The sequence below is a fragment of the Megachile rotundata genome, chromosome 8 (genome assembly GCF_050947335.1).
Source record: "Megachile rotundata isolate GNS110a chromosome 8, iyMegRotu1, whole genome shotgun sequence".
Lineage (NCBI taxonomy): Eukaryota > Metazoa > Arthropoda > Insecta > Hymenoptera > Megachilidae > Megachile > Megachile rotundata.
This window is the reverse complement of record NC_134990.1, coordinates 15,382,494-15,397,555: the sequence shown is the minus strand read 5'-3', so window position 1 is coordinate 15,397,555 and position 15,062 is coordinate 15,382,494. Positions and strand designations below refer to the sequence as shown.

The 15,062-nt window shown below is 44.3% G+C and overlaps 2 protein-coding genes across 7 annotated transcripts in view; one reads left to right on the top strand and one right to left on the bottom strand.

Annotated features, from left to right (window-relative positions):
• Window positions 1-15,062, top strand: part of LOC100874702 (zinc finger protein castor homolog 1) — a 186,459-nt gene that overhangs the window by 608 nt on the left and 170,789 nt on the right. The window lies entirely within an intron of this gene.
• Window positions 49-15,062, bottom strand: part of LOC100883994 (uncharacterized) — a 47,956-nt gene continuing 32,942 nt past the window's right edge. For all 5 annotated transcript variants that reach the window (XM_076534868.1, XM_076534869.1, XM_003702765.3 and 2 more), the window contains 5 exons: window positions 6,532-6,687; window positions 5,745-5,785; window positions 4,195-4,293; window positions 2,917-2,991; window positions 49-2,767 (listed from right to left, as the gene is read on the bottom strand). In XM_076534868.1, coding sequence (XP_076390983.1) covers window positions 2,564-2,767; window positions 2,917-2,991; window positions 4,195-4,293; window positions 5,745-5,785; window positions 6,532-6,676 — 564 coding nt within the window. In that variant the 5' untranslated portion in view covers window positions 6,677-6,687 and the 3' untranslated portion in view covers window positions 49-2,563. The remainder of the gene's footprint in view (window positions 2,768-2,916; window positions 2,992-4,194; window positions 4,294-5,744; window positions 5,786-6,531; window positions 6,688-15,062) is intronic.

Sequence of the window (15,062 nt, the reverse complement as noted above, 5' to 3'; positions counted from 1 at the left end):
AATTATAGTGCAATGAATAATTCAGGGAAAAAGTACGAAACAAAAGCGTGACAAGTATAGTTTTCTTTATTTCATTACCAACAGTATTCTTACATTCTTCATGCCGAAACAATGTATAATTTCTATATCATAATATATATATTCATTCATTTATTTGTTTGTTTATTTATTCATGTGTATAATTGTTAATAATCGTAATAGCAATAAGTAGTCTGTAGTAGGCGAGTCTGTAGGTATGTAAACAGCTTTTAGGTACGCGTACTTAATTCCAGTTTATCGATAATTCAAATCCCGCGCGCGGCCCGCTCGCATAATTCATCATTTGCATATCTATTCTCCAAACACCGTACACTCGTAAATTTCATTTCTTTTTCTTTCTACTTTTTCTCTCGAGACATTCCGTATCCGACACGAGAGCTAAACGTTCTCTACGAACGATAAGCATCAAACAAATGCAATCTCGTTTCCCGCCAATTCTCGACATGCTATTCCAAAGCAGTCGAATTAGGTGTACGGTGTTTGGAAAATTGTAATTTTGTAAGTTGAACAGTCTCCAAAGGTGGAAGGAACACCGGTGAACACAATCAGGAGCTTATCAAAGTAAGTGATTAATTATTTTATCAATTAAAAGTGGAAAAGATTAACACTAGAACAACCAATTCGTTTTAAACGACAGAAGTAATAAAAATGAAACCTTGTTCTATTTTCGTTAAGATAAATAAGTATTACGTATTCTAATTCGTTCTCCATCCTGTATGTATTTATGTTCTCAATCTGCTTTGCATTTAAAAGCAGCTTTTACAACGTTGGTTGTTCCAGTGCAGAGTTTTCCTACATTTTTCGAGTCGCGATCTCCTTTTATAACCTAGAAGGTTAAAGAACCTGCGATTCTCCAGTTTACATTTGCATAAAAAGTCATGTATCTCGAATATAAATCTAACTTAACATTTAACGCAATTACTGTACTCGTATCCGAGCAACCGGTTTAAAAAGCGAATATAAAAGTCGAATATTTGTTGCATCGAATCACTTTTTAACCGAAATAAAATCATTTAACGAGCACGGTAGGTGCACAGATCGATAGCCGGAGGTTGGAAAATCCGAGTTCCATCGTTCAAATAAAATTTGCGGTTCGTAATAAATTTTTAACGATTTCCTAATTGCGTCTTCGAAGTATCTATCTCGCATTTATGATTTCTCCGTCGGAAATAATCCAAGAATCCCGGGTTAAAGTTCTCGGCTAAAATGTACGAGACGTAATAAATTTCCCGTAGCCTTCTAAATGTGACGTCTTCGAAGAATCGATCAGGTAATTAGAAAGGTTCTTCTGATAGCAAATAATCGAAGAATCTAATAAGGATTACTCGAGACGTTTCTTATATTCCGGTGATCGATCGTTGAGCAAACGAAGTCGAACGGAATCTCTCGCGGAAAGTAGGGAAAATCGTGGAACGGGAAGGTCGAAAAAAGGAAGTCAAGTTACTTTATTTGTCGAACGAAATGCATGCTCGCGAGCCGTACGGGGAGTTCGCGGGTTCGCTTAACAAGTGCCTTGAGGATAACGACCGATCGTTGCTCCGGCAGGTACTGAAATTCTGAACGTATCAGCAGGGAACACTGCAAACGCTTTAGTTTTCTCGCGCAAAATGTATTCTTCGACATTTCGTGATCCCTCTGAAACGATAGTGCAAGTCTGTAAACCGAGAAACAATCCTGTTCTTATTGCGGTTGTTGCGTTTGTTTTGTTCGTGGTTCGATCGCGACAAAGAGAAAGGTTCCTTATAAAATTAGTTAGCACGGAAAGTGTTCGCGTTTTCTCCTCTCGCTCTCCTTTTCTTTGGCACCAAGAAATCTCGCGAACACTCCATGGTTAAACCCATCGTCGAATCCCATTTATCTTCTTTAAACTCGAGCCGAGTTCTAACAAGGCATAGCAAACTACGATACTAGATGAGAAAGAGAACAATTCCTTTTTTCCATCACTGAGAGACTTCGAAACCGGGTCCTCGGTCGACTACAATCCGTATGTTTATTTCAGACAGCGCAGGATTCTCCCGGAGGATCCGAGATTCCGCTCTTGTTTTTTATTTATTCTTTCGATCGTTTGTTTCCGTTTTTTTTTTTGAACGAAAGGTAAAGATGGATAGGTTTGCTTAACAACGTTATCTTACGTAGCTAGAGTACACGCGATCGGTTGGCAAAATAATTCGCTGCTAGTCGCGATTCGCGAGGATCGCTCGGCAGATATGTTCGAATCACGTAACACGAAGGATTCTAACGTTTGAAACGGGAACGATGTTTACACGTTGAGAGGTAACGATTAAAAGGGGAGAACTATCCAGACGAGAAGACGAGAATTAGGATAAACGGCGACAAGGTCGTCGTTTGATTTCAACAGGGTCAGAGACGGTTTCGAAAGTTTGCACGAGTGGTTCCAACAAATTGGACCTCGTCGAATTTGCACCGAGAGAGAGCGTTTGATGGAGATAGTTCCCGGGCTGCCTGTCGCACGGTTGATCGTTTCTAAACTAGTTTCTTCTTTGTTGCTGGTGTCGTCGGTTCCTCAGCAATGATATGCATAGAAGAGCGAGGCCAGGAGCCAAAAGGCTCCGCTCCCGTAGAATCGGCTGCCCTCCACTCCGTTTCTACCGGGTCGTTTGCGTTTCGATTTCGACTTGGCGCGACGTTTGCGCGAGAAGATCGCGTTCGTCGCGTTTGTCGGCGACTCGATGTTGCAGTAGCTCAGATCGCAACAGCTGATGCAGATCTGAAACGAAATAACCGAATTTATTTCACCTGATTCCGTGGCCAAAATCCCCTTCTCCTCCTCTCTTTCCCCTTGCTCTTGCGCGATCGACGGAGAGGCGAAAGAGAGACGAGCCAGCCAGGTACTCGGAAAAATTCGCTATTTCGCACCTGCTGGGTGTCCACCGGGATACAACCGACCGAGGAAGGACCACATTCCGCGCTGCTGGCACAGCTTTTGCTCACCTGTAACAGAATCCACGTTCCATTACATTCCTCGCTCTGTCTTGCACGAATTACATCGTTTTTCTTCCTGATCCATCGATTTTCCTCCTTCTCGCGTTATTCGACTTCTTGCATGCAGAACACTCCCTACCGTTCGTCAGCGAAACGCGTTTAACTCGGACAAACTCCTTAAATAATCTTCCACTCGCTTTGAGCGACAACATCTTTCGCGTACTTGAAATTGTAAACTTTCCATCGGCTTAAATTACCATTTTCCCAGACAAAATGCGAAACAAATCTGAAATAATTTCTAAGATTTCGAGTCCAGGTTCAAGGGTTCGTTTCAACCAAATAAATATCGGTTCTTCGAAAAATTCCTACTGTTACCAGGCACGTAGAAAGTGTTCGGTTTAAAGCTCGTTTCTCTTCCTTGTCATCGTCGAGCGTTCTCATGAGTGCACGCGAGATATCTTAGCATTGATTAACGAGCAAAGAGGATCTCGAAGCGAAGTAGGAAAGACGGGGTTCTAATTGATTCCGATGTTCATAATTGAAAGAGTTCCTGGAGAGTGCTTATTCGAGCAGCTCTTAACGGACGCCTGTATTGTCGCTCTTCGAATGTACATTCGCTTTCGCGAGTTTCTCCATTAACAAACACGAGGATCGATAATGCATTCGATGCTACCGGGGGTCTATTAGCGGAACGCGATAAAATCAGTGATTGATTTTCATCGGTGGTGCATAGCGCGCGTAGCGGTTTAGGTAATAAACGTTCTAGCGTGTCGCGGTATCGTGACCACGGAAATTCGAAGAAGCTTCGGATGGTTTCGGTAAACGATTCTATCAAATTTTCGTGAATCATTGACAGCGCGGTAAGAAGCCTTTCTTGGCTGTAATTTTTAACGCGTTAAATCTGTAAATTTTCCACGGATATCTGGACAAACGACGGATAGTTACGTAACGAATATTTAATGGAAAAGTTTCTCGGGGACGAACGCGTTAATCATCGGTATATAGAGACAGAAAAATTCCATCGATTGCGTAAACTCGAGTCTCCATTAGAGCATAAGAAGCGAACGAAGCGGACTTCGCGTTCCAATTCGAACGAAACGAGCCATCGAAGCAAGGACCCGGTACTTGTAACGTTTCTTGGCAACGACAAAGTTAATCGCGTCACTGTTTCCGTCTCGATTGCTTAGAGAAAAAAAAAGAAATTTTGCTTGCCAAGACGCTATTTCCTCGGCTGTCCAAAATGTGCAGCGATCTGCAGAAGTCCCGGCCTCCTGCCGGACACGGTGTATCTATCGCCCATTCGTTGCACATCTGTGAACAAAAAGAATCGAAAATAACTGGATTTGTAGCTCTCCGAGCGTGCCGCTAATTTCGTTTCCTCCGAAAGAATCGATCGCGCGAATTCAAGGGAGAAAGAAGGATTGTCCCATAATAATATGCGTTCGCACGATCATTTGCGACCCACTGACGTTCTAAGGCGTAGAAAATCTGACCTAAATTGCGCTAAAACGCGGCGTTTATTCTCTCGTGTCTCGTACAATACTAATTGCGGCTCTAGACGAGCTCGTCTTCTCGACGGACTTCTCTCTTTAGTAGCCTTCTCTGATACGAGGAAAGAAGGTCTCGTAGTTTCACCGAACCGATGAATATTAACAATTTTCCCGAATAATTTAAACTTTCCAGCAAGTACCGCTTATTCCGGTAATATCTGGGGTGTTAGGTCGACACAGAGCCGTGGGTGGCATTAAAAGGTCTGGCTGATAAAGCGTTAACGCGGAAATAGCGTCGCTTGTATCGGCAAAATCGAAAGCCTTTCAATTGGAAATCCGACAAACGAGATACACGTTCGTCTGTTAGGAGAGTTTAATTATTACACTCGTAAATCCTTTAGTCTCGTTTAAAACATCGATTCTCTTTCTTCGATGTTCGGTTTCTCTCTAATCGCGTACTAGATTCTCTACGAGCTTCTCCCGAGCGGTCGCTCGTGTCAACCTAACTCGTTCGTCAGTCGTAGCGCACTACATTGGGAAACAAACGTTGATTCTCGATTGTCGTCGATCAACGGAATAACCCGGAAAGACGTAGTTTCGAAATCCTGCGGATAAAGGGTAGCTGGAAGCTCGTTACTTCCAGTCGACCACTCGCGACAATCGTATCGTTGCTTGCAAAGTTTCTGGACGCCCTGAAAAGATCAACCGGATAAATTGCCGGGGAAAACGATGGGCATCGATTCGAGCGGAATCAACGATTTTCAATACAGAGTCCCGTCGTAGACAGTCGCGTATTTAGACGCGATTAGAATTGATTCGAGGCGACGAAAGCTCCGGCTTATTTGTCGTGCCAGGCAATCGGTACAACCGAACCCGATATTGGCAATTCGTTTCCGACCGCTACTTCGATTTAACGGGTTAAACGAGAGCCAGAGAAAAAGGAAGCAACACAGGGAATTGATGATCCGGATCGAAATTTAAATTCTAGTTCCTCTCGTGCAGGACGTTAAACCGGAAGGTGTTTACGGCAAGAAATATATAAATGGAGGAGATGAAAGGAGTAGGTGGTTTAAAGGGCGAGATCGGTATTTCGAGCGCGGTAGGTGGAAACGATCGGAGGCGCGCGCGAGTTAGGAAAGCAAAGTTTGAAAATAGAATGAAGATCGATGGCGAAACGATCTCCTCCCGGGGGCTAAACGAAATTGCGGCCGGACCCGGCACGATACAAGCATTACAGACACTTAAGAGAGCGTTTAATGGACTCGTCGATACCTGGTTATCGCTGACGTTGACGCAAGTGTAGCACGTTAGACCTGTAACAACAGAGGGGCGTTGGAGTGAGTAATAGCGTAGCACAGACGGGGACCGGTTGCGAACTACGAGGACAAAGGGCGGAGAGAGACCTAACAATTAAACACGGTCTGGCGTTCGTTCGATATAATTCCGGCTGCGATACACTTAACACCGTGGAAAATAGATTGTCCCGTCGAATGGAGACTCATAACAGCCGACGGATACGCCGACAAAGCGTGCTCCTTCAAAAGCATCGTTAAACGGAACCACGTGGACATATTCCGTCACTCCCTTACTTGTACCCGGCTTACCCTTCTAATTAATACTTTCGTCGTTTTACGCTTTCGTCTTTGTGCCCGGAAATTGCTACAGAATTTAATTCGTCCTTCAAGTTTCAACGCGATTATCGAACGTAAACTTTCCTAACGGATCAAACTTCCGTTATATGTATAGGAATTTATTTAGCAAAATCTCGATATCTTTTCGCGTCGATGGTTACTGTTTTTGAAAGAAAGACATTTTGGGACATTTATGGCAACGACGGCGAGAACAATATGTTGCAAGTCGGGTGTACAGACATCGAGGGTTGATTTGCTGAAGGCAAGGTGGAAAAAGGTGAAGTGGTCAGTAAGATTTGTAAGCGTTCGAACGGGTGTAGGAAGGTGGAAGGATTAGTGGGGCTCGATTGCAGGATTCGAGTGGATAAGCCCGAGTTACTCGAGCAAATCATAGGTCCTTTTGGTATGGTCGCGACACCGATACCTACGGTAAATGTCTTCCTCGTCGCCGGTGACTCCCTTCAGACCGTCCTTCTGCTTCGTCTCCTCCTTTCCGTTTCCGTTTCCGGAGAGGACGTTTCTGCCGCAAGTTTCCGCAGCCAGCAGCAGCCCGACCATCACCCACGTGATCATTCCTCACATCTCTGCAACGACAGAAATAGAGCTGTGTCTTATATCATTGGCTGCGAAACCTCTTCCCTCAGCGCTAAACCCTCAAAGGTTTACGTATTAAAATAATTCTAATAATCTGTAGATAGTACATTCTAAATTCTCAACTCTCTAAATGAAAATGAACTTTCAACTTTCCAAATGACCACATTTCTGAATCTCCAAGTTCGCCAAGCATGCCATTTTCAAATTTTCGAATCCCCGAATTGCCAACTTTTCAAATTTGCAAGCTCCCAACTTGCGGAAGTTCGGAGTTTCCGAATCTCCCATTTCGAAAGTTTCAAATTAGCAAAAGGTAGTTGGTCATAACCGATGTAGGACACGGTATCAGTAGAGCTAGAAGAGCCAGCCCGGACAAAAAGCCTAGTTAGTCGAATGCAAGTAGGGTGGTTGGAACGGTGAATTAACAGCATTGATAACCTCACCCAACGGGCAATTTCGAATGGTGAATTTTCAACGGGATCGTAATTCCTCGACACGGCGGTGAGAGCAAAAAGAAACGGAAAAAAATGTATAACGCCGGACAATACCGTGTATCAAAGGATTATCGTGACGTTCGATAAATTTACTCTTATCACGCTTCGGTACATGACCTATCGCAGCTTCTATCGATCCTGTTGATACAACCTGCTCGATGACGATTAAAAAATGACCCGAACTCGTTAGCAGAGCCGTGTAATAAAAAAGCTGCGATCGGACGTTCGTTAAATCTGGTTACGAGAAAAATTGTCCTCCCTTTCGTTCCTGGGCGTTCTGTTCCGGCTGAGATATTGGAATTTCAATTTGCGTCGAGTTGATCGAGAGGATTTATCGTCTTTAGACGAACGAGAATGGCTCGTGACGGAGGACGTGGAAAGCAATGAGGAAAACTAGATGGTAGAATTCAAATTCGAGTCGGGAATTACTGGCAGAGGGTTGAAAGGATAAATCTAATCAGAAATCCCCGTTAAACAGGAGGATCGCGGGGTACGGCCTCTGGTAACCCTTAGCGTCTAACTTTTCTATGTTGCTAATCAAGGTTCGTTCGACGTTAACGATCGTGCAAATTCTCCGACGTTAAGGGATATCTAATCTACGGACATTCTTCCGTCCATCGCTCGAAACTTTTCAGGAAATCAAGGAACTTCGAAAGGAGGAAATTGAATTTGGAATCCTTGAAAACATAGGAGCTCCGCCAAAGTCTTCTAATACCGAAGGAAATATCGCGTCGATATTTGGACATTTTTCTCTTCTCTCTCTCCCTGGAGATTGCACGCGATAACGGTTTTATTCGAGTCGACCCGAAATTGTTCGGTGGTCGAAATAACTAGCGAGTCCAGGCCAAAAGCAAGTATTTCGCTATCGGGGTTACGCATCTCCCCTCCTAATTACCGGTCCCACTCGGAACGTTATGATCCACGGTCCAATGGTCGTTGGAAAAATAAACGAAATTAGATTAATAACAAGCTCCGTGGACGGGCAGTCGTGTCACGATATCGCGAGCTCGGAACAAAATAATCCTATCGATTAATGTTCGCATCGTTTCCGAAATAGTTCAACGAACGCTCGCAGCCGGGTACTTTTAGCCTCGGCTATCTTGTAGCTGTAGTTTTTCCAGCTGCGCGGCAATCAAAGCGTTGATTAAGGGAGCACAAGTACCGTAACGACTTGCCGTAAAAAAATTAATTAAACAGATTGTACCGGTACACGTTGATCGGAAACTTTGGCAGGCAATGTTCCACTTAATCGATAGAATGCAGATCGATGAATACACCGTTGCACGGGTCCATGTTCTTTGACGCGAAGCACGTCAATCAATCGGCCTTCGATAAGGCTGATCCTTTCGATACGCTTCTGTTAACGATTGTCGCACGCGAAGCTTCTACCGTAATCAAAGCCCGACAGCGGAGCACCGTGTCGAGGTTAACCGATAGTGAAAAAGTTGCGAGCGAATTCTCCGGTTAGATCACGGCCGAAGTAACACGATTATTTCGAGCGTATTCCGAACGTACGTTGGCCAAGAAATTCACGAGCACTCGAATCCAGCTCGAGCAGAGGGTTTTATCGTTGGATCGGTTGCTCGAACACGAGCTAACTTTAATCTCCTTTTACGGATGACGAATGGTAATGGCCATTACCGCGAGTATTCTCGTATTTTCTTAGATCGTTCGATCTACTTTCTATGCTCTACATACGCCGCTGATCTCGGAAGAATCTCCCTCCGATCTGTACGCTGCATCCGCGAATTTCAATGCTCGAGGGCCGATCAGTAATTTGTCGAAAGATAAGAGTGGCTCGATTATAGATTTCGTATTTAATATCCTGGTCCATTCGATACGTCGAATCCGAACATAATCGCTTAATTGCATAAATGAAACGATCCACTCGATTATACGAAATTTGTAGAGTCGATAACTGATAAATACCACTATGTCGAGTAGCGTTCGATTAATGGACTGTCTTCGTCGAATTGCTGATAGAGTATCTCGGTCGGAAACAATCGGCTGTTTAATATTAAACGACACGCAAGAAGCAATTGTCGCGGCGGAAATAGGATAAAGATGTCCGATTCGTTTCGCGGTAATAATTGGAGAAGTAAATGAACGTAGAAGGTAGAGCGTTGTCGAGGATGAGGGAGGGTTAAACCGTGTCCAAAGTGCGGGATCGATCCCTGGTTGGTTTAAATCCGAGCCGAACATGTCGTCCACGAGATTCGGTCGCGGGTAAACTGATCCACTCGACCGTTGGACATGCCAATCGATGGGATATATCCCAGTTCCAAGCCAACCATGTGTACCGGTTCTTCGGGGCGTAGATCAAGGTTCAATTCTACGGCTCGGTTGACCTATCACTGCCAGCTCCCTGTCCTATCGGGCTTTCGAGTACGTCGGACCCTTTCAGAGATAAGGTTTGATCAGTTCCTTCTGTGCGAACGGGAGAAGCGAGCCAGAGTAGGCGGGCGATACCGTTGAATTTGTCGCGATGCTGTGCGAGGAGACGCTTCCATCTAAACGATGTAATTAAACCGTGGCCAAGAATCGAACTCGCTAAAAGGCAAGTTCGTTGTCCCCTAGAACGTAAACTTTTACGACGGTGTCCCGCGATAAAAGCTGCTGGACCTCTCCTCGGAATTAGATCGTTCCCTTTTACGGTGGTTTAGATTAGAGGAACACGCCATGCGTTTAATAGTTTATCGTCGCGCTCTGCAATAGTAGAAATAATGGAAGGAAGCAGGAACGAATCCCCGAGGATCTTTTAATAAATCACACCGAAAGCCACTTTTGCCCCTGTTCGAGCAAACGCTCGAGGATCGGTCTTTTCTCTTTCGAACGGACATACGCGATTAAATAAATTCGATCGATCTCGGCGTTATCCGGAATCGTCTAATTTATCGCTCGACCGATAAATAAAGCGGTTTCGTTCCTGGTCGTTGCTCGAAATTTCGGACCGCGCCAACTCGGGACGCGATTGCCTATCAACGTAAACCACGCGACGCGACCTTTATGGCCGATTATAGTTACGTTTAAGAGCGAACGGATTAAAAACGTATCCTGGTCACACGGAGGCACAATGAAATTCAATCTGGAGCGTGCTACGGACACGTTCATCGCTCGATCTTCGGTTTTTTCCATGATAATAAGGCTCGTCCCTTTGTTCTTCTTTCTCTCCTTTTATCCGCTTTCGATTAAAAGAACTTTTGTTTCCCTGCTTGGAGCGAACTCGACCGTGAATTAGGTTGCTCTTTCGGTTCGGGGTTAGAGAGTCTATAACCGGTGTCGCTCCAGAACTTCCACGAGCAAACATTGGCCCTGCAGTTATTACTATCCTGTGAAGGTCATCGATCAAATCTCAATTTATAGGCTGTCACACTTGTCAGAGCGTGAAATCCGACTCGCTGGAAATCGATATCGAGGCTGAAATTCTGCCGAAATTTCTCGTCCGATCGGTGGTAAATATTGAAATGTCTGTCGCGATTAAAATCGTTCTATCAACGGTCGCGATAAATTCGTCTCGTATCGACGAACAATGCCCATCTTTCGCTCGTTCTTAACGTCGTCCTTCAACAACGTCGATTCTCGATTCGCCCCGTTGTTCTTCGAGTTTTTTTATCGATCGCGAGTTCATCGAAATTTTCTATTCTATACCGGACAGCTTTTCAGGGCTTCTGTTCGTTTACATCGATGCGCACTGGGGTATTTGCATCGTAAAGTTAACCGAAATTGTTTAATAATATTAATTACCGTTTGACGCGCGCAATTACGGTATTATATACAAAGAGAACTTCGTTAAAGTTTATAATAGCAAATTGACATTCGATGAAAATCAAGTGTCTGTCTAGCTCGTTAAAATCCATAATTCAGCACTTTCAACTTCGGCTACTTAAATACCTCTCGAAAGCTTTCGTTTTGGGACGAAAAAGTTTGAGGGCACATAAAAATCGTTAGGGGAAGAAACGAGGCTATTACATCCAGATTTATCGCGAAATGTTTAATTTTTCATCGAGGCGTTAATTCTTGATATTTCTATGCCCATCAATTTTCATTATGTCGTCGCTGCGCCAAAACCGCTTTCGACAACGAGAAAATCAGTCACGGGGAGATTGATTTAATATTACGGTGCACAGATTGCGGCTCTTTTGTGCAACCTAGAGGATGTCGCCGGAGCAACGGCCTAGCAAAGTCGCGTCAGAAACTCGGGGCAAATTCGCGCGAGATGCTTCATTGCTTCCCAATGACCGAACTAACTCAATCCTAAAACGCTCTTCTTCGCCTTTCTACCGTCTCCTGTCTTCGCGTTAAACGTTCCTTTTAAATCGATGCTTTCCAAATCGAGCGGACGGAATTTCGTTTATTAAAGTCCCGTGCGTGCAATCATTTTCGCGTTGCATCCGCTGAAATTTACGAGGATTACGTTCACCTTGTGTTTTCAATTTCATCTCTCCGCAACGCGAAAGACCGTCGTTTTTCTTCGGGGATTTATAACGATTACCGATGCAACGCGGCTGATTCCGAATCCCCACGGAGCCAATTACCAGTTAGTAGAACGCTAAACCGCTCGATAATTACGCAAACACGTAAAAGGGAGAAATTATCAGTTGCACGATATTACGGCAGAAACCCGACACGGGGAATCCTGTTCGTTGAATCCAGGCGATAGAGATGGAAACGCGTTTGAAAACAATAGGGGATTTTAACGCGATTCGTGACGATCGCTGCGAAACAAGAGCTCGAGAATAATTGAATATCCGATCTTGTTATACAAAGTATGGTTATGATACGGTATTACGTCTCACGACCCTTAAGAGGGCTTTCGGGGGTATTTTCGAGCGTCGCGCTCGGTTTTCACGCGTCTTCTCGTTACCCGCGATTTTCGGCAAATTATACGCCAGCAGCTTGGCGTGTTTACCTAATCACCGTTTAATTACTCGCCATCAAAGTTTCATCGTCATATCCGCACGCAATTAAGGGGGATTTTTCGATTCCCTTTTATCCTCGGATAATTCGAGCAATTAATTTCGCCGGTTGGCCGACCGCGGAACGATCCGTTTTAATCCCAGACTCGCCGGTAATTATTTTCAACCAGAATGGTGAGAATCTATTAAAAAGTCTCGATCGGTGCTTTTCCATTCGTAAACGATGGACTTTCTCGATCGTTCAAGATGTCGTTAAGATAACGGCGAATTTATCACGGGGACCGACCGCGAGGAACTTCCATTAACGAGTCTCGGTGTTACTGCTTCGACCAGCAGAACTCGATTTTGCCGCGTGCTTTAATAAATAAACGATATCGACACTTCGTCGACGTCGAAAGCGAGAAAGTTCGCGAGGTAACCGCGAGTTTTCAGCCTCCGATTCGACTGGGACCGTCTCTCGTTGCGAAATTCCCTGTCCTTACTGATAGGCCACGTAAAGCGTCTAGAAGGGCTTTCAGCCGGTCTCTTCAACTTTGCCCTTGCCAACCGAGCTCCTTAATTTAATACGCCCTTAATTTCCAGTGAACTTGCCGGCAATTTCACGGCAGAGCTGCCGTGCGCGCGGGACGTGTCCGAAATTTGGCGTTCGCTATGTTTTATGACAGGGTAGCCGCACTATCTCGTGGCTTCTCCACATTTTAATTAAACTTTCCAGTTTTTCCTGATTTATAGGTCAGTTTTTCTAGTTTGTTTAAAGTCTTCGGATTTCGGTCACTGGGACCGCTGTTTTTGGGTAGGAGCAACGCGATCGCGATAGCTCGTTAATTAACATTCCTCGCGGAAGATTTCCCTCGTTGTTAATTAATTCGAATCCCGCCGAGAAGCCGTAAACGGACATCGAAGGTGTCTGACACGATTTTATCTCGAGGGGAGCTTACAGCGTAGCTTTCAATTTGCACGAATCGAATTAACCCGCAGTCGGAAACGAAGAGAAAGATAAGCGGATTAAAGATGCGACGCGCGAATAGAGTGTTTTCGGAAATATCGTATCGAAGGGTATGTATTTTAACGGGATGACGGGGACCTGGTGGGTACTGCATGAATTTCGTGTCTACGAAAGTAGCTTATTTACGGGCGTTTTATATTTATGGAAATGCGAGGTAAAAATCCAGAAAAGCGGCGCGAAATTTACGAGACCACCAACCTATCCGACCATCTACATCCGTTTGAATTTCATATCCACAGATGCGTGGTGCACTCGGTAGTCATGGACGATCTATAACAACGCGAATTTCGAATCCGTACATCGTTCGTTATTCCTTTCCGTTCCGAAGAGAATCCCGTGTTCCATTTTCCAACGGACTCGTTTGAACTTCAACTTTCCTTTATTGAATAGTATAACCGAGTCCTAACCCGTAATCGTAAAAAGTGGCCGGATAAAGACCCGAAGCTTATCTCTATCGAGCTTAAAGAGTTTTTCTCCGTCTCTTTTTCACTTTTCGCCGTAGAAGGGACGCCGGTGGAAGCCATCCTCGACTTTCCATTTCGTCTTGAAAGCCGGATACTAGCGGGAGAAGTCGACTCTTAACGATACACGGAATTAGTGTCTTACTCCTTAAGGACTTTGCCGGCTTCCCTGCTCGATCGCCTCCTCGGATTTTCATTATATACACGTACCGCGTGTATATACGTCTACATACCGCGTACTTCTCGCGTCCAGTTTACGATCCAATTGCCGCATAACAAATTCCATAAAGTAATGAAAAGTTGATTACATCGAGTGCTTCCAGAAAGCAATATCGCCTCATGAATTATCCAAGGAGCGGCATATTTTGAAATACGTTACAACCTTCGCTACTGGATCAGTTAATCGAAATTTACTTGCAAAGTCAATGCGCGATATTTCAATATAGTCTGCTGTCGGAAATTTTTGTGCTCGTAATTTACAAAAAGATTTGTAATTCGAAGTATGCTCGCGTTACGCGTGAGAATCGACAGAATAATGTTTGAACGAGCGATCTGTAATATAGAAACGAAGCACAAAATGAAATTGAAATAATAACCGGGCCGGCATCCCGTTATTCGTGAATTAAAATGCAGTGTAACGAAATTCGTTCGAAGTACGGCGGAAAAAATAGAGGCGGAACATCATTACGCGAGTTTTGGATGGAAAAAAAATAATGAAAACGCGAAAAACAGGCTTTTTATTTCGCGCGTAAAACGCATTCGCGAAACAAAGTGCCTTTTCTTCCGCACGCGAAACGCGTTTGTTCTCGTTATATTCGCGCAAACGGTGAAAAAGGAAAACACGGAAAGCCGAAAACGCGTGTCGTTTGCATGGCCGGCAGCAATCGCGTTTCCATTTTTCTCGACGGCACAAAAAATATAATTGCTTCGCCGAAATTAATCGTGAAACGCGTTAAGCCGGCGAACGTTCCGAACGAGATCGTCCGAAGATTACAACGCGAGAATTCAAGCGTAGCAGAGAGGAATTTAATAGAAAACAGGGAAGGAGGCAAGGAAACGTTCGAGAAAGAATGCTAGCTAACGTTTATTTAGGCGGTTCGTTTTGCCGGTTGCAGTTTAATTCGCTGGAAAACAAGCAACTTGGCCCGCTTCCTTTCTTAATTAACGTTTTTCCGTCGGAGCGGCGAATTTAATGGCTCTCCACGATTTGCCATCGAAACATTGAAAATTAATTCGTTTTGATCCACGCGTTTTTCAATCGCGAAACTAAACGTTCGAACTCCTTTCTCTCGCGAACCGAAAGCTCGAGATGGTATTAAACAATTTTATCAGATTTTATAAAACCGTGTTCCGTATCGGATAATTCCATAAAGCAGTAGTTTCAAAGGCAAGACAAACTTTGCCCATTATACTAATTGACGTATGCGAGAACACATTTTTCTCGTTTACATCTTTGCTAGTTGGAAAGTGAATTTATCGATACTTTTTACG